At 35.8% G+C, this 20224-nt stretch overlaps 1 protein-coding gene across 1 annotated transcript in view; it reads left to right on the top strand.

Moving 5' to 3' along the window:
- LOC134663109 (metabotropic glycine receptor) overlaps positions 1-16409 on the top strand; it is a 130525-nt gene extending 114116 nt beyond the window's left edge. The window contains exons 6-12 of the mRNA XM_063519443.1: positions 1718-1918; positions 2516-2694; positions 4347-4561; positions 5969-6107; positions 10531-10636; positions 15307-15450; positions 15532-16409. Coding sequence (XP_063375513.1) covers positions 1718-1918; positions 2516-2694; positions 4347-4561; positions 5969-6107; positions 10531-10636; positions 15307-15450; positions 15532-16152 — 1605 coding nt within the window. The 3' untranslated portion in view covers positions 16153-16409. The remainder of the gene's footprint in view (positions 1-1717; positions 1919-2515; positions 2695-4346; positions 4562-5968; positions 6108-10530; positions 10637-15306; positions 15451-15531) is intronic.
- The last annotated feature ends 3815 nt before the right edge of the window (positions 16410-20224 follow it).

Raw genomic sequence — 20224 nt, 5'->3', positions numbered from 1 at the left:
GACGACGGAGAATGATTGCGGCATATAGCAACATAATTTATCAAGGAGTGCCATCACCCGTTTCCGGCTATTGTAACGCTGCTACAGTCGCCATCCAAATGTAACCTCAAGCTTCATCAAATGAGTGAAACCTTTAGAAAAACAAGAAAAATAAGCAGACAGATACCTCGATTCACCTTTTAAAAAATCTAACAACATCACTATTCGAAAAGTTCTTAATATTTTATAGTGCCACTTTAGTTTTCAAGGCGTAAGTATATTAAATGAACTCAACAAATACTAATGGAAGACGATTTTAACGTAATTATCTTGACTATACTTTAAAAATTACCTACCGTAGAAAAGGTTCTCTTTGTTTACTTTAAAAAAACAACAATAGCTAAGTTTATACTAATTTGTCAGATCTGCAACCCCGAAATGCACAATTAACCCCCAATCTCCCACAAGGATCTTCATTATAAGCCTGGCTCGCTGATCGAAAAAATGTGAGGTCATTTTCACGAATCATTTGCTATGATTAAGAGTCTCCTAACGTCGCTAACGTCTAAAAATATAAGGAAAATGAAAGCGAATCCCTTGAATCCAATTTGTAAGCTATACCTGGTATATGTATGTATACGAGTAAATATATACCAACAAAACAATTTCATAAATAGGTTTCAAGACAAATTGGAAATAAGAGCCTTATTTTTCCTTTATGAATCAAACATTAATCTGGTCGGATGAATACACAACAAATATCCTAGGTTAAGCGGCAAACCTAATAAAATAAACTGATTGGTAAACTAGACCGAAGATTTAGTCAAGAGCGCACATAACCCGCCGTAGTACCAAAGAGAATTTGAAATAAAAATCATCAAAAATCATGTCAAAGTAAATTATGTAGTCACAGTAAATTTTTTGCTATCTTTCGACAGAAGAATAAAACTGATAGAACGCCATTTAATTTTGATGTCGAGTAGATGGCGTTACTTTTTGATATTTAACAAAAACACATCCGTGAAATAATAAGGATCAAAGTCAAATGGCGTTCTAAAAGTTTTCATCTTCTGTCGAAAGATGGCAGTAAATTTACTGTGGCTACATAATTTACCATGACAGTAACTCTCTTACACTAGAGTGTGTTCTCTTTGGTAGTACAGAATTTAAAGGTGACCTTTTTCTAGCAGTGGCCATGTTTTGACTACTTTTGACTTGATTTGTATAGAGAAGTGAAATGATCTGACCCATGGAAATTTTATTTATGATGTCAAAGCAATGTCAAACGAACCGACGCTAACTATTTTTCAATTTGCCAGCCGGTTATGACGCAGAGATAAAAATATTGAAAATATACCTAGTACAATTTCCGGCATTTTAAAAGTCTCTTAACAAAAAAATTACTCAGAAGAGTATTCTATCGAGACTTCAAATTCTATTCTTCTTAGAGTTCGAGTACTCTAAGAATGTTTGATATTATTTACCTAGGTTGACATTCCTTTTCACTAAGCTTAGAATAAATTTAAAAGTGGAAAAATTACTGTCTTGTCTCAGATGGCAGAGCGCTGGAATATCGATCCAGAGGCCGTGAGTTCAAGTCTCATCCAAGACTTTGTTTGTTTGGCTGAGCTTAATAGCATCAATCGCAGACGTTTCTGCTTTAAAAAAAATTAAAATTCCTTTTAATTCAGGTAATACGTATTACTAAAACACACTTTCAACCCACCATTATTTACAGAACCAGCGAAGCCTCTACTCAACTGAGCGTGCTTTCGAGTGCCTTCCGTGCGCCGAGGGCTGCGAGGCGTGTGTTGACGGCTCGCCCTGCGTGGCCGCCCTTAACTGGGTGGCACGGACTACCATCTTGGCCCTTGCCTGCTTTTTCATCTCCTGTCTCCCGTTCATTGTGTACTTCACCATCAAATATGGACATGTCAGGGTAAGAACGTATTGTAATTTGAATTAGATAATGGCATGTTCAGCCTTGAACGCCTGCCGGAGGCCGAAACTTGAAACCGAGCGAAACTTGAGCGCCCGCTAGCCTCCGTTTTCGCACCGTTTGATTTACCATCTTCTGTATGCCGTTCATTGTATTCTGAATACGGACACTTCACAAACCGTCGCATACGTAATTAGCCCAAACCATATGTCTTTGGAAAAAACAACAAACATTTTTGTCATGTTCTCAAAGGACTACCAGCCAAAAACGAATTAACTTATTGCTTTACATTAGGCATTAAAATATTTTCATATAAAACGTCAAATGTATGATCAACCTCGTATTATATATTTCTACTCCTTAATGCCTGAGTTTTTCTGTAAACTTTATAAAAAATTAATATCTCTATCTAAATGCTCTAACGACAATCAATAAAAAACCGAATAAGTGCAATTTGGAATCGTGCCCTATTACTCCGTGACGTCACATAAATTTTGCGGTCTGGTCTGTCGCTCGCTTGATCTGTTTTTAACCGACTTCCAAAACTAAAAGGAGGAGGTTATTTTTCTTCACTTTATCACACTGTATCTTGTCCAGGTTGTCCGCGCTGCAAGTCCAGCTCTACTCAGAGTCATAGTTTTGGGAGCTTTCCTCATCTACTGCACAACTTTGGTCATGTACGGACGGCCGACTGTATTCACGTGTACAGCAAGGGTGTGGCTTAGAGAAGTTGGCTTCTGTCTTACTTATGGAGCTCTTATGTTGAAAACGTGGAGGTAAGATATAAGACCTGAAGGGCCAGTGTGATCTTTAAAGACTGATAACTTAGACGTCGTTTGCAGTGCATTCCGCTTGTACTTATTATATCGCCTCGCTCGTTTCGCGTGCCAGCTGGTAATGTTATATTCCAATTATATAAATTCTTATCTCTATAAACTTCAAACAATACGCATCGTCAAGAGAGTTTACTACCTCTGGACTGGCCTGCCTCTTTGACCAATGATGAGCAGCCGCCAGGTACCCAGACCCAGTATTAGCGATACACTGGCTACAGGGGTATGGTATTTTTTATATTCTATATTCTATTACACTGTATTCTATATTTTTCACCTCATATCAAGGCCAGGTAATTTGCATACTTTAAACTTATATGTTAAAACAGTTAGTAAAGATATAATCATGTTATTAGTGACTACTATTGAAATATATAATATTCCAAAGAAAATTCAATTTCCCTAGTCAATTTCCAAAGAGTATGTTGCGATAAAAGAATTCCCCTTGAAAACTATTAATACTTACATTTTTTTACGCTTTTTCGATGCAATATCTAAAGGTTATCCAAAGGGCAACCAAAGGGCGTCCTTGGGGAACATAGGCTTTGACATACCAAAAATAGTTCATGGATTCATTTCGATAGAGGTAAGGCGCCTTGGGTATTCAAAAATAAAGATTTGTATTATTTGATGTATATACGTTGTAGTGTTGAGTCGCTCACTCGTGAGGCACCTCATTTGTACCACTCATTTTGTTAATTTGTCGCAATACTTCGTACCGCAAAAATGTCTTACTTCACTCCTCTATTCATTTTACTCATTCACTCGCGCGCATCACAAACAACTACCTATAATACTGTAGCGTATAACAATATATAGATAGATAGATAGATTTATTTATTTGTAAAGGAAGTGATGAATACATAACATGAATATACATTAAAAAAATTGTCGCTGTTGGAATTAATGGAATAGTCGACGCTGAAAAGATGCTAGTACCTCACCTCATTTGAAGTAAGACATTGTAACACCTCATTTTAGAAAATGAGGTACTCATACAAACTCATTTTAAATTGATGTCCTACCCATCACTAATACGTTGAACATTAACTAAAGATAAGAGCATATTTTATTTCAAACATGATTTTAAAACTTAGATTATGTTAGGGTTTTAAGTAATAAATAAACCCAAGAGATTCCAACATATTTTTTCTTTGACATTGATCGAGTAAGTTTGAAATGAGATTTGCTTCTTAAAAACTGTTTTGGATACAAGTTAATTCGTTTCTTGATTTTCTATCTAAGTGTAAAAAAAGTGTAAAAAATATTTTGTATATTTTTCTTTCTATCAATTCATATTAGGTACTTATAGCATTTAATGCTCTTTCGATCCCTCTTAAAATGGGACTGTATTTGCAAAGGCAGACTCCAACCAAAACCAATTTTCAATTTTATATCGTTACTTTGCATTTTAAACAGAAGTATATTATCAAAATAATTATGATAAAATGTAAAAACCCGCGTGACGGCCATATCTTCCGTCGCAAGTTTCGCGCGGCGAGCCCCATCTTTTGTTTCCTTCTAGTTTCCTGGATTTACGTCCCTCTTTCAACTTATTTAAAACATCACATTAACTGAAACTATTGTGTTCCCAGGATATCCGTGATCTTCCAAGTAAGATCAGCAAAAGCAGTGAAAATATCCGACATGTATCTATTGCGACGCATCGGCATCATAGTCGGGGTAGCGTGCGTGTTGCTCGCCATTCGTACGCTGGTGGCGCCGCCTGCCGTCATTGTTGGGAGAACTAAGGAAGATTTGAAGGCGTATTTGTGTAACACGGATTGGTGGGACCACTCTTTTACAACGCGTGAGTTATATATCCACATTAGTGTTAATATATTAGAATAGAATACATTTATTTACGTCACATCGTGGTTGGTTAAATCAGAGAGGGTATAAAAGGAATGTATATCATCTGGTTGTAAAAAAATACACCTGCTGTGTATGTTACTTATAGTTTTACGACGTACCTTTAGTGAATTTCTGATACATTACATTGTCGATCGAATGACTCACTACTTGCTTGGCAGTCTTGGCTCATATTTTTATGACCTAACGCGATTGAAAAATTTTAAGGTTTCAGTTTTAAAGCCACGCCAAAATAAGCTAAGTTATAAAATAACGAAAACGACGTGTTTTATTGGCGGATTCTAAATTGAATTTTCACCTACCCTACCTTGACAATATTGTTGCCAAGAGACTTTCACAAAGTACGGTAAACCGGGGTGGAGTGGGGTGGTACTTTGAACGGCGCGAAACACTGCTCATATATTTTTGAGAAATAAGGAATTGATTTTTGAACGCAAGCTGATCTGGTAGGCAATCTTAACGAAAATACACGAAAGCGTTCAGAAACCGATCCTTATAGATTTCAAGTACCGGTAATGTATCTACTGCAATGCAATCAAACTCACGTGCACAAGTACCATTTGTCAATAGGGATGGCGCCTGTATTTATCTATCTATCTAATACCTTTAAACTAGCAATTCTTATATATTTATTTATTTATTTATTTATATATATATTTCGGAAACGGCTCTAACGATTTCCATGAAATTTGGTATCTGGGGGTGTTCGGGGGCGGAAAATCGATCTAGGTCTTATCTCTGGGAAAACGCTAATTTTTGAGATTTTATATGCTTTCCGAGCAAAGCTCGGTCTCCCAGATATTATTTAATTATTTTACACCATGCACGAAATAAAACATCAAAAAATTATTTGAAAAACCTGTACGTTACTCTGCCTACAGCAGTTATTTCGGCCCCCAAAGTCCTACCTTACTCATAAAACTTAACGGGCCAGGTTTAGTTAAATTATGTTTTATCCCTTTCTTACAAATACATATTTCAATTAGCTAATAATCGTTCGTCCGAACATTTGTTTGAACGATTATTAGCTAATTGAGGTTTGTAGCACGTTTAAGAATAAGGGGGTTGGAGTTTACTTTATTAATTACATATTTTTAACCCCCGACGCAAAAAGAGAGGGGTCTGTCTGTGTATCTGTGTATCTGTCTGTGGTATCGTAGCTGCCAAACGGATGAATGAACCGATTTTCGTTTAGTTTTTTTCTTGTGTCATAGATAATTTTATCCCGAGTGTTCTTAGCCATGTTTCATGAAAATCTGTTCAGCCGTTTGAAGATCATCAGCTCTTATAATCTTATAGTCGGGGGGTTTTGTAATTTTTTAATTTTGTTTTATTTTGTCTACAGTGGAGGTGATATTCCTTATGTGGGGTATCAGATTGTGCATCATGGTCAGGAAAGCACCTTCGGAATTCAACGAGAGCCGGTTCATCTCCATGGCCATCTACAACGAGTTCCTCCTATCTGTCTTCTTAAACATATCTATGTAAGTATAATAATATACAAAAAAAATAATTGAGCCTATATACCTACGACGTCCCACTGCTAGGCACAGGCCTCTCATGCGCGAGAGTGCTTGGGCTATAGTCCCCACGCTAGCCCAATGCGGATTGGGGACTTCACATACACCTACATACATCTATGTAAGTGTCTTTCTAAATTTTCTAATCGGTGGCACAAAGCGTCGACCGAGAGAACGATTCCGATTTAACAACTTGTTATGTGCTTGAACTGGTTTTGACACGACCTTGACGATCGTATTTTATTTTATTCATTTAAGGATCACCAACGGATTGGTGATTGGTGCGCATGCACTCACTTTACTTCACAATCTTCATATGCACCAATCAGCGTGAGCGATCTTCAAGGTCGTATCAAAGTATATTATTAAATCAGGATGAAAACATAGTGTATCTTCTACATAGCCATGCCGATTCTGTGACTTAGCTATGCCGATTCTCTGACCATCCCTTCCAAACCTGTCCTTAACGTAGGTATCTACTTTATATTACTAATTTATTAAAAAAATTCTTAGTAGGGTGACTGCTATACCTAGTTATTGACCACTGCATAGTAATCGACCACTCTTAACAATAAGGCTTCAATTGGCTTGTTTCTTCCTGATTTGTTAGGAGTGGCCCATTACTATGTAGTGGCCAATAACTATAGCAATCACCATATCAAAATGGCCACCATTTAACATAAAATGACATATGGTATCGTAGTAAAAGGAAGAAAAAAGAAACGAACAAGTAAAGTACATACCACTTCTCACTATGTTTTCGTTTGCTAACAAGCTTAGGTAAATACTCGTAGCAAACTTTACATAAGTAACACATAAAGATCGTAAATACAATTTGTATTATATAACAAGGAAGTGCAAAAGATAAAAGGTCTTTGAAAACAACAAGGACATCAAAGATTGGGCGTCAAATAAAAATAAATGTACGAGAATAAAGACTTTGAAATTTTAATTAAGAGTTACTTGGAATTGGATAGTCTGAAATTGAAGACTTTCATTATTGAAGGAATCATGTCCGATCTTGTTTACTCGCAACTTGTATGTGTGTTAGTAAATAAACTTGTTAAGATCTCTTCTAGTATGTGTGTGAAATTCGGTAGGTATTATTTATATTAAGTTTGTTATACTTACAATATTATAGTTTTCAAACTCGTAATTTTCTTAGCTAAGAAGTTTGATTAAAAATATCCAACTATATTTAAATAACAACCTACCCCAATACATGAAGGTTAGGAATTTAAGGACTTATTTAGACTTCGCCCAAACTCGCATGCGAGTTTGTGAACTATATAAATTGTAAGTAAGTACCTCATGTAATGAAACTCACATGCGAGTTCTCGCACCGTCTACATGAGCCCTAATGAATAGCTGTCTTAGGGCCCGATTCGGATTTTGTAATAGACATCTATTAGATATCTTTTAGACATTGCCAAGATACGGTAACGATATTATTATGTTTAAGATCTAACCTGTCAAATTTGACATTTCCGCGATTCTGGAGATACTCTTGAACGATTTCCACAAGATATTACTTAGAGATCTAATTCACATCTAATAGATATTTAACACGATCTATAGTAAAAGTGACATTCCTTGCCCGAATTGCGCTGCAAAAGAGAACTAGTTGAAATCTAAACTATAACGTATCTAGAATGGATCTAGTACGTGTCGTCTCTTGTGAATATCTTGAAGTTCGAATACGGCAGTAAGTTTGTTTTGTGTGGTTCCACTGAAGACTCAAAACTATTGGTAAATGCGGTAAATCGGTTGACACTGTTTTTATAACAGGAAAATATCTTAGTTCGAAGTGTAACCTGCTTGAGATTACTTTTCTAACATATTTTAAAACAGGAGGAATATGTTTTTGAAAGACTATAGTCTGGTTAAAGCTTTTCAAATGTTTCGCTTGTTTTTATAGGTACATTCATCAAACATTGTTTAATTTTATTACATTCTGTCTTCCTTATTTTGTAGATGCTTTTATTAAATAGGTAACTCAGAAACTGTAACCTAGTATCAATACCTATGTCTATCACTACATAGTATAAAACAAAGTCGCTTCTCGCTGCCTGTCTGTCCCTATGTATGCTTCGATCTTTAAAACTACGCAACGGATTTCGATGCGGTTTTTGATAGATAGAGTAATTTAAGAAGGTTTATGTACAGTTAACCCGTGCGAAGCCGGGGCGGGTCGCTAGTTATAAATATAAGACGGTACAAGCAGAAACCAGGCGTCAATAAACCCGCATATAATTAACCAAAATAATTTACTTCATTGGCAATCCCGTGATAAAAAGCAAAATTACAATTTAAACTCGATATCAGGAGGATGAAATTATTTACCAATCTCTTGGTCCTAAGGGATCCTATTTAGGAAATTAAATTGGTCTCCCGGCCGCTTGACCTCGCCGGGGTTCGTTGAAGGGCTCAGACCACTAAGGACTAAGTTTTCTTAATTTTATTGGGGTAATTAAGATTTTACATTTGTTGAAAGCTTTATCAGAGTTACTATTAATTTATATTATGGAGATCCAACAGCAGAGCTATCAATACAAAATAGCACCAATAAATAAGAAATGTAATGCATAATAAAATTGTTTTCCATCTTATTTTCACGGAAACTTACGAACGTACGTATATCAGTCAGTCTCGGTACAAAATGTACTGACATTGACTGAACTACCATGACCAATTGATACGAACGTTTCCGGGAAAATGCGATGGAAAACAATTATGCACTACATCTGTACAGGATCACTCTTATAAAGTACCTATTTAAACATGTACTCTAATCTTAGCACGACCCCAGCCCGCTTGGTTATGCCCAGCAATAAACCAATAAGCTAATTTTCGATCTCAGTAAAACTTCGTTGTGGATGAAGCTAAAACATAAGATTTTCTCTTTTTTAGTTAAGTTTCGTAGCGTAGACACCCACAGGTTCTTTATTGAGTCACGTGACTTAACCAACCAGAAGAATAACACGGCCATGTTGATCTGAGCCTGAAATAAAACACAAGTACCTAATTTTCTTAAAGCAAACAGCGCTAAGTTTATAAAATAGTCAGAATCTTTATACCAGGAAATAATGACTTCATAGAATCGCAGAAAATGAGTTGAGAATTTCACAAAAACATGCCTTTTAATATTATCGACGTAGGCACGTTAAATATTTACTTGGTTTTCCTTTGAGTTTGATTCGCTTTGAAGGCGACCGTACGCAACGGGGAGAATGTTCCTTTCGTCAGCTCGAATCGTGATGTTATTAGAGATCAACACTAAGTGTAAGGCCTGAGTGGACGCTCGAGTTGGGCGTGCAGCGGGGCGGGGCGTGCAGCGTGCATGTTAAACAAATGCAAACGTATAGTAGCGGTCTTAGTGCACGCTGCTCAAATCACTTGTGAGCCCGACGCCACGCTGCACGCCCCGCCGAACGCTCCGCTCCGAGCGTCCACTCAGGCCTTACTTTTAGAGATCAACACTAAACTAAGATATCCAAGCGTATTTATAAAAATACGCAAGGTATTGGTAGCTGTTGATATAGTTTTGTTACTTGCACACAATGGTTATTAAATTGAAAAAATGGTTATCTTCGATTTAAAAAAATCCGATTCAAATATTGTGGACAAACAAAATAGAAGTAAAGAAAACCTGCAACTTAACTACGGAATTATTACATGCACACTCATAATATATGTATTTGTAAAACCTCCTTCATTGACACTTATGCCATAGGTAAATGAAAGTCTATCGACATACCGTACATAATTTTTTGCACATAGGTAGTATCTCTGACACAGGGATCACAAATACTACTTTAAAAAGAACACATAGAAAAGAACATAATGTAGCTTTCTATGAAAGAAGGGTCCTTATGCATATGAAGCATGAAGGACCCTTCTAATTATGTATGCTTTACATAATTATTATTCAGGTCAAAAACTTAGAGTCAATGTGGAGAAAACCGTCTCTAAGGAGGACCATTTACAAGCTTTCTTCGTTTTAAACTTTTGCGTTTGTACACATATGTACTCCATTTACAGAAGATCGTCAGAGCAGAAGGAGTGAAGTTCTTCCTTTCTGACTATGTATGAGCGGCGAACGTATACAACGAGAGTTCTTGTAGGTAGAGTCGCCATCAGATAAATCGGAGCGGCCAAGGTGTTCACAATATCTGAACACGCACTCTAACGCCCTGACACAGGCGTGTTCAGATATTTGTGAGCGCCTTAGCCGCTCCGATATATCTGATGTCGACTGTACTATGAAAGTCTTCCCAGCAATCAAATTTATTCACCGCATTGATCTTAACTATCCTATGTCGGCTTCGCTGCATCCGGCAACACAAGTATGTTTTGAAAGTGAATTGACAAAGGAACTGTTCCACAGGCTGTTTCTCCAGTCGCCAGCCAACCCCGACCTCCTGTACATCATCTTCTTCTGCCACACGCAGCTGACCGTCACGCTGCTCCTCTGCTTCATCTTCGGGAGCAAGGTAGGCACGGTAAGAGGAGAGGATTATAACTGTTGCAGCACCCTTGTAACACCCGCGCTTACACGACCTATCTGTGAAACTTAGGTTTATATGATAACACCAGAATGAGTTTTTACTTGTATCATTCTCGCATTAAGAAAGAAATTGATCATAATTTTATATTCAAAATTACTTAGTTAGGTATATGTAGTAGAGAGATCAAGAAACTTTCGTAGAACTGAAAAGGTTTATACCGACAAGTGGTATCGTTGGAATCAGCATGGTCAGTAGACCATTATCATATCACTCATTGCATGTTGTCGCCTAAAGTGGTGGAATGAGTTTTTATCACGTCATAAAGTCGGCAGTACAAAGTTTTTAACTTTTTTATTTTACTTAGTCTAACAAATTATTAGACAACGTTCAATAATTTCACAATCCAGAGTTGATTAATTATTATATTCACGAGCCATTCAAATTTCGCGTCGACCTTGTGTTCATCCAGAAATATACAACAGTTTCCGACTCAGACGGCATTAGTAATCAAGTGATATTACTTTAAAAATAAACCTTATTATTATGTCTAGACGTTTTTCATATTCCAAAACAAATAATTTACTACAAAGATATTTCCCTTATATGTAGAATTTCTCCACTTCTTAGGACATAGTAGGAACACAAAGACACACAAAATTAATTCTGTTAAAGGAAACCTTTGGTTCAAAGAAAGGCCAAATACGGGCCTTTTTATATGTCGTGTACAAATTCAACTATTCCAGGAATACATTGGGAAGGTGACTTTCTCGTATAAGTTGAAGCTAAATGCAATCCGTCCTCTCAGCCCTAATGTGTCATTTATAACAGAAGCTATCAGATGCAATGTGCAAAATGTGCAATCTGCAGAACGGCTAGACGTCTAGCTAACTGTTTTAAGAACTAAATTGGCTCTTTTTCACAGTTCAATAGCGTAGTCAGCTCTCGGGCTTATAGTTCAGATGTGAACAGAGGTTCATTTTATTTTCTACGATTGAGTTAACGAACTACTGTTTTAACTTTTTTGAGGGTCAATTTAGTACTTTTAATTTCCTATAGTCATCACTTGAGTCAAAACTAATTTATAAGTTCGCTGGCTATTTTATCTTTTTTGCTTAATGGTGGGATTTTGCTTTTGTATAGCAAATTAGTTTTCAAGCGGATGCTCCGTAGTCATCTGCTAAATGAAGAACTCGTCTAGTGTCCATCATCCCGTATATATAGGTATACAGGGTGACATTTGATTCGTGATCAGTAATATGTTTATCTAACTCCATAAACAACGAGCAATTTAATGCCCCCACTCTTACTAAAATCAGACAAGATTTTTTTTTGTTTGTTTATTTTTTGTCATTTATTTTACTTTTACAAGTGGCAATGTGGTATTTAAACAGCTTTGTAAGATATTTCAAATGGAAAATTAAGTAAATTTTATTTCTAACTGGGACAAATGACAAAATTAATGTCAATGACAGTTCCGATTCAAAGACGCGATTCAATTTACTAATTTAAATATCTTAATAAGCCGTTGTAAGAACCTAAATCCACTTATAAAAGTAAAATAAATGACAAAAAATAAACAAAAAATAAAAAAATCTTGTGTGATTTTAGTAAGAGTAGGGGCATTAAATTGCTCGTTGTTTATGGAGTTAGAAAAACATATTACTGATCACGACTCAAATGTCACCCTGTATAAGTATTAGTATACTTATTTATATAATATGTATATGTATGTTTATGTAAGTGTATATTATTCAATATTTGCCTTTGTAATGTATTTGTCAATTGTCTTTACTGGATTGTTCGTTTCTCCTTGCACCATCTTTTTAGTGTTTCTGTTTGGCCCTATGGTTGACTGGTAGAGAATGCCTTTTGGCATTAAGTCCGCCATTTGTACATAATTGTATATCTTTGTGCAATAAAGTTTAAATAAATAAATAAAAGTCGGGTTCTGGCGTACAAATTTATTACGTTGATACGCTGTTTGGCTCAAAATATACCGGGTGACACTTTTATTCAATAACTTTTAAAAATTATGAAGTATATTATATATCTACTTAATATTTTTCATACAAAATAAAAATTGTCTTCAATGTACTACGCCATTATCATGTGATTGACGTTGCTTCATCATCATCTTCCTCACGTTGTCCCGGCATTTTGCCACGGCTCATGGGAACCTGGGGTCCGCTTGGCAACTAATCCTAATTGCGGCTTAGTTTTTTTTAAGTGTATTATAAATCAAAACACAAGCATAAACTAAATATACCTACTTTGGTATAATTAGTTCATGACACAAGTTATTTTTAATAGTCGCTGAACAAATGTTGGTCAGTATAAGGAGTACAGCCTACAGTTTATTTTTTTGCTCGTATTCATTATCATATATCATTAATCGAACCGGTGACATTCTAAATTGGATATATTAACCCGTAATTCGGTTAACCACACAAAATTGAAGTGAACTGAGCGAATGGTACATTTTGCGGCCCGTCTTCGTAATGAATGCTTGTTCTCTTGTCGCTTCTAGCTAATCAAGTAATCAATAGGCAGTTAGGCAATATACCTACATGATTTGAAGATAATGAATAATAACAAATCAGACAGTAATGAAAATATTTAAATAGCTAAAATTAGTCTTGAAATACATTTTAGAATGGAAACCTTTCCCAGCGAGGGAACATGTATAATAGAAAAAATATCTGGGAGACCGAGCTTTGCTCGGAAAACATGTAAAATCTCAAAAAATAGCGTTTTCCCAGAGATAAGACCTAGCTAGATCAATTTTTCGCCCCCGGAAACCCCCATATACCAAATTTCATCGAAATCATTAGAGCCGTTTCCGAGATCCCTGAAATATATATATATATATAAAAATAAATAAATAAATAAATAAATATGCAAGAATTGCTCGTTTAAAGGTATTAGATAGATATAATTACAATTTTCTTTAATCTTGAATTTAGCGTTTTTTCATAAATGATAAAAGTTTTCTTGTGCTTTATTGTATTGGAAATCTTTATTTCTTTATATGAAAAAGAAACATTGCGATAGTATAAGTAGTAATTACAATAAATAATTCTTATTTACCTAAGAACTTCTTTCAAGGCAACATTTTCATTTAACTTAGGTTTAGTTTTACTTTAATTGCTCTAAATGTATTTGCCTAATTTATTTCGCTATACGAACAGATACGTAGGTACTGTAAAGAAAATACAACGGCATTCAATCTGTGACATTCAAACAACCAGCACCCCTGGGCGCTGCTTTTAATAGGTCACTGGTGATTTTATAGTACATATAAATATTAACCATAATACCTCAAGGGCAAAAGATACAGTTACAGTACATACACAATACAGTTATATCGAATTCTGACGAAAACAAAAAAAACTTCAGCAAAATAAAAATCGGCCCATATGCACCGATTCGTTTGTAAGCGAACAGTGGGCAAACAGTGGAGTTCACTCTGCGAGGCAAACAACTGGCAACCCTGAACGATGTGTGAGGCCTGAGTGGACGCTCGGAGCGGAGCGTTCGGCGGGGCGTGCAGCGTGGCGTCGGGCTCACAAGTGATTTGAGCAGCGTGCACTAAGGCCGCTCATATACGTTTGCATTTGTTTGACATGCACGCCACACGCCCCGCCCCGCTGCACGCCCAACATGAGCGTCCAATCAGGCCTCGGTTCAACTGCGATTTTGTATTCATCCTCATAAATCTAAAGTATTTTTCACATAGCTTGCATATTATCATCTACATATTATTTATAACCTTAAAATGCACGAATTTTTTATACTGAGATGAGCTGTCACCATACCCAAGCTATGTGAAAAATTATATAGTCAAGAAACAAACGCATCGACTGTTTTTTTTTATAGTCTGATTTAAATTGTAACTGATATTTTCCTATTAGCTTAGTAAATTACTGAAAAGTTTCTAACTTCTTATAAGATTTTTCTTTACTATCACGTGAATCTACAAGAAATACACAGTTACAATAATATAGAGGTAGAGGTAGAGTTAGTGTAACAGTATGGAAGTGTTATTATAAAAGGGACACTTCTATGAAATTATGACGTTTAAAATATCACTTGCACACTCTATGCTATCAAACATGGTTCGTGATATTATATTCATAAAATCGCATGTTTGCGAGGACCCTAATCTAACGAATCGGATCGAATGCACTTCAAAGTACTCGGGTTATGCTTTCATATCGTATGCTTTTAAATCGTTTTTTATTTTTCATAAAATATTATTTTGCTATGTGCTCGAAACAGTAAAAACAGAAAAATAAAGTTGATATTTTTAGCTTTTATTTGCAATGAGGTACGATATCTGAATTACTAGTATATATATGATCCCCCACTTCGCACGATTTAATCCGTATCCTCTATTGCAGCCATACTCTAAATGTGTTCCGCGGAAACCCTAGGGTTCCGCGACACCCCTGCAGGGGTTCCGCAAGAATTTAGAACACTATGCATTAGTCGCCTCGAAAAATTTTACTATGCCGCCACCGTATTGTAGAGTTCCATCAAGTATTTCGCTTTCCAAAAGGGTTCCGTCAAAAAAAAAAGATTGAGAACGGCTGCTCTATTGTAAAACCAATTACAAAATGGCAAATAATGTCAAATATCTTGTACTTTGTTCACAGGCTTACATGGTATATAAGGGGCATGGCAAAGATGAGCGCGAGAAGACCGGCAAGTTCAGGTCTCGTGCTGCCGAGTCTACCTACACCATGACCACGAATCGCAGCACGAGGTTCTGTGACAACATGACTGAGAGGGAACTAGAGGTAGGCATTTGTAGCTGAGGTGGATTTTGTACAAATCACATTGAGAAAACACATTTTAATACGAAAATTATTTTTACGTAGGAGGAGTTTAGAAAAATCTGCAATCAACTTGAGAAGCTACGGGAGCGGTGTGGCACTGGAGCCGTATCTAGACGCATCTCAGCCATGCAAGATGCTTCTGCGCTACATGAGAGAAAACCGACCACGTCGGACCATTCCGCACCTCTCAAACTAAATACTGTGTTCAGCGCAGTAGCTGACCGCCTCATGTGTACCGTCACTCCTGCCGAGGAATCCAGCAGCAGTGGCAGAGATCTACCCTTCGAAGCGCCTCCAGCCTACAAACACAAGACTTTTAGTCCTTTAAAAGCTGTCGATGACAGTCAAACAGAACCAAGTCACACTGACATTACTATAGCCACGGATTCTCCAAAGAGAAAGATTGAACTTAACGAAGAACAGAAAGACGACAAGCAGAACGGTGTTTTCAAAATTTCTGGTGAAGCGAACTGTAGTGACATAAGGCCGCCAGAGGTAGCCAGTAGGAATGGTTTTAGTAGTAAAAGTGAGAAGAGTGAATTGAAATCAAGCCCCAGTAGTACGGAGACTCTGAAAGGTGTTAGATCAGGCCACGCGCGGACACATGCCATTGTAATTAATCTTGATGACAAAAGTCGTTTTACTGAAGAAGTCACTGTATAATCTTCCATATTTATAGAAACGTCTCTTCTATCAGAAAAGGTAAATCGTAGATATAATTTCAAAGACTGTACTTACGTTGAGATAATTTGAATCCAGATAGATTGTCCAAAGATAGATAAGTATTTTATAAACGCTAGTCTTAACTATGATTAAGTGTTGCTAACTTTGGACCCTTTATGTATTTTCGTTGAAACCTTTCAGAAATATAAAGTGTTTTAGTCTTGATTAGTTTCCAATCCTTTTACCGACTTTTTTTATTTTTGTTTCCGAATTAAGTAACAGAACTTGAAAATAAATTGTTCTTAGAGGATTGCATAATAGGGTCCAATTCCAATAATGTAGTCATTTTGGATATATAAAATAATTTGAAAGCATATCAAGATGAACTTAATATTACCAGCTATTCCACAACTAGAAATATATTTTTTCCCTTTTAAATTCTTAATCATTACCTAAGTATAAAGCTGTAAATATAATAAAAAATACATAATATAATGATTAATTTACTAATGCGGATTCAAAATGAGTTTCTTATAATTTTTCTATTCTGCAAAGTGTTTTTGACTTGGTATTTTAGATTAAGGCTTTGTTTTAAGTATTTGGTTTTTAATGAGAAAACATACAGTCAAGAGATAATTAAAATATATATACATACAAGTGCGCATATAAATATTATTTTTAAAAGTATTGTTTATATTTTAATCAGGAATGTGTTCCAATTCAAAGATTAAAATGTTTTATTTACAATCTAGATTAATATGTAGAACATTAGCTTTGTATTGATGTTGACCATTATAGGAGTTACGAATGTAAGTACATGAATTAATGGTTACCAAATAATTCCTTCAGAGCTTTATTTTGTGTTCAAATAAATGTCATAATTATTAAATGCATTATGAGATTATATTGTAATTATCCAGCCACGAAAGACAACTAGTGAATCTAGTAATTTGTGAATATAGAGATAAGGTTTTTGATGTACGTATGAAGTTGTAAATATTGCTGATTTTATGATACGGGTTACAAGATGACATATGGATATTATTAACAAGAATCAGTACGGCTACCATCAGTTTGGCACTGACATAAACGCCGTAAATGTAATAGCGTAAATGTCAGTTTTGACACTGTCAGTGTCTCATGGTACGGGCTCAGCTCACACCAATTTGGCACTGACATAAACGCTAGCGTGAATGTATCTTACTTTCTATGCATCTCGCTCGTACTGGCATATCAGTGCGAGCGAGATGTATAGAAAGTAAATTACGTAGACGTTAGCGTATATGTGAGTGTTGGCACAGTCAGTGACTCGTGGTATGGGTATAGTAGATATTTACACAACTGCCAAACTTTTCATACAAGTAAATCTTATTGAATTGTGATGATCCTGTACGGCTACCATCAGTTTGGCGCTAACATAAACGCCATCGAGAACGTAATTTACTTTCTATACATCTCGCTCGTACACGCATATTTTTAGTGCGAACGAGATGTATAGAAAGTAAATTACGTTCTCGATAGCGTATATGTCAGTTTTGACACTGTCAGTGACTCATGGTACGGGCTCTGATGACAGACGGTTTTGTGCAACAAGCTCATATTGTTGTAGTTATGTAAAATCGTAATTTACCTAAGTAAGATCAAGTTTTATTTGAATAATATGGTTGGATTCGTTGTGTTAAAGTACGTGTATTCACTACAAGTGCATGCAATAAATTTTCTAAAGTATTACAGTATTGTGTAAGCAAGAAAGTTCCAAGAAGGACGGAACTTGCTTGCTTTGCTTGACAGGTACACCTACTTCCAAACATTCCTATTAGTATTACCTACAAATGTATTTTATTTGTTGTACCTGTGTTATGATTAATGCTTTATGGTCGAGTTTGAAATCGTTGAAAAAATATGCAATAACGCACAAATATTATATTTGTGATCAGTATATATGTTACCCTCTGTGTATGTCTGTATGTGTGTGTATTTATGTTACCCTTAAATGAAGGTTCCTGGAACAAGTGTACGTATAATAATTTTAAGATTTTTCTGCAAGTGACAACACGAGTTTATTATTCAGGTATAAGATCTGAGTCCACTATAATATATGATGACTACTTACAAATGCAGGACTTATTTGAGTATAAATAAACTTAAAATTACCGCCAATGATTCGGTTCGTTTCCTTATGACGGAATTAGCCACATGTGTATCAAATTCCACAGCCGTTCTTTATATGTCGCGACCTATCAAGAGTTGACATTTTTCACAAAGTTTTTTTTTCTATTGTCGCTACTCGCTTTCATGAACGACATATTTGTTGCCGGCTCAACTTTTTATATATAAAGAAAATTCTGGACAAAGCTCTTCCTCGAAAATGAATACAAGTTAAATGCTAAAAGCATGTTTGAGCCAAAGAAATATGGGATTGTAAATTTCATAATGATAAGTAAATAAATAAGTTCTAAAAGTAAATATGTAAATGTAAATATTACGATTGTTGCTTCAACATTTCATAAATAATTTGCAATAATATTGATGTAGGTAACAGTGGCGGAGCGTCAAACATAAATTATGTTTTAACAAAATTAGCCCCGGCTTGCCTATGGATATTATCCATAGGCAAGCCGGTGCTAATTTTGCTTACCTACATATTTCCTTTACAACTCACGTCCAAAAACAGGCAAGCCGGTAGAAATCGGCTTTTATGGACGCGCCGCCACTGGTAGGTAAGTAAAAAGAGAAAATATGAGTGTTTTTCAATGATAAATTGGATTGGATTTAATTAACTTAAACAAATGACGTTATTCATTAACGGCTGCTAACTTAAACAGTTGATGATCGTTGTTTGTCCCTATCTGTCGTTATGCCACAGAGAGGGACAAACGACGATCATCAGCTGATTAACTTAACAGACGTTTTTGAATAACACCAAAAAGATCAAAACATATGGAGTGAATGAAGTAAAAGCGTGTACAATTATGTTAATTATTTATGAAACGTTAAAATTTTCTCATGCATTCTCTTTTATAAAGCATTGTGATTTAGTTGATGCTGCGGATTTCCTTACAAATGCAGATATTAGCATTAATACTCACTAAGAAATACGTTGACTGTCTAAATAAAGAAGTTTAGTTATCTACCGAATTTTGTTTACATTCCCCGCAATAGTTACCCATATTTTGTTTCACAAGGGGGCAAAGTTGTTGTTTAACCTCTCGTGCTAATATTGATACCCTAGCAAGGTTATATAATATCATTGCCTAGCAAGCGAAAGATTCCAAAATTGAACCGCGAGGGTGGCGAGCGAGTGGTTCGAAAAATGGAATCTTAAGCGTTGCGAGGGCTTAAAGTCACGAGGGTTAAACACATTTTGCCACCGAGTGAAAAACAACAATTTTTCACCGCACCAACACAGGGAAAACAAAATCAAAGCACATCAAGCACAATTAATGTTGTTAAATATTTATCATTCAAAATCAACACTTAAAAGTCAATTCTATAAGCCAAAAATCAATCAATTTATCAAAATTTGCATTTGATTGCATTGCCCCACATGTGGATAAAATGTAACTTTCTCACCAGTTTTTACACAATCAAGAGAGCCTTTGCGTAAGTGAAGTATAGCGCATATCTGCATTGTTACTGCCAAGGTGCCAAGAGATCCCCTGTTGCTAAGGGAAAGGGAAAATGAAAAACGATGGCGTCGACGACGAGACTCAGACTCGCGACAGCGGAATATCAGCTATAAATATGGAGCTAGAAATCTTAGACTCTAAGATTTTGCACCGACTGAAATATAACAAAACAAAGTACCACTTGCATGAATTGCATATCATTATAAACGTCATACTTTAATATAAATTTGACATTACGATGACATTGCCACTCTTTGTCAGTGCAGCAATGCAGAATTAGATTGGTCCAACTCTACACCAAATCAAATGAGTTGTTCCATGTTTCCTTTATTTCAAACATTATTGTATCTTTAGCAGACGTTTGCTTACCTATTATATAAAAAAATTGGTAAGAAATTTTGTTTACGCTCAAAGGTACAAACAAAGGTTATACTTATCTTCAA

The sequence above is a fragment of the Cydia amplana genome, chromosome 4, assembly GCF_948474715.1.
Source record: "Cydia amplana chromosome 4, ilCydAmpl1.1, whole genome shotgun sequence".
NCBI classification, from domain to species: domain Eukaryota; kingdom Metazoa; phylum Arthropoda; class Insecta; order Lepidoptera; family Tortricidae; genus Cydia; species Cydia amplana.
This window is presented reverse-complemented; position numbering and strand designations above follow the sequence as displayed.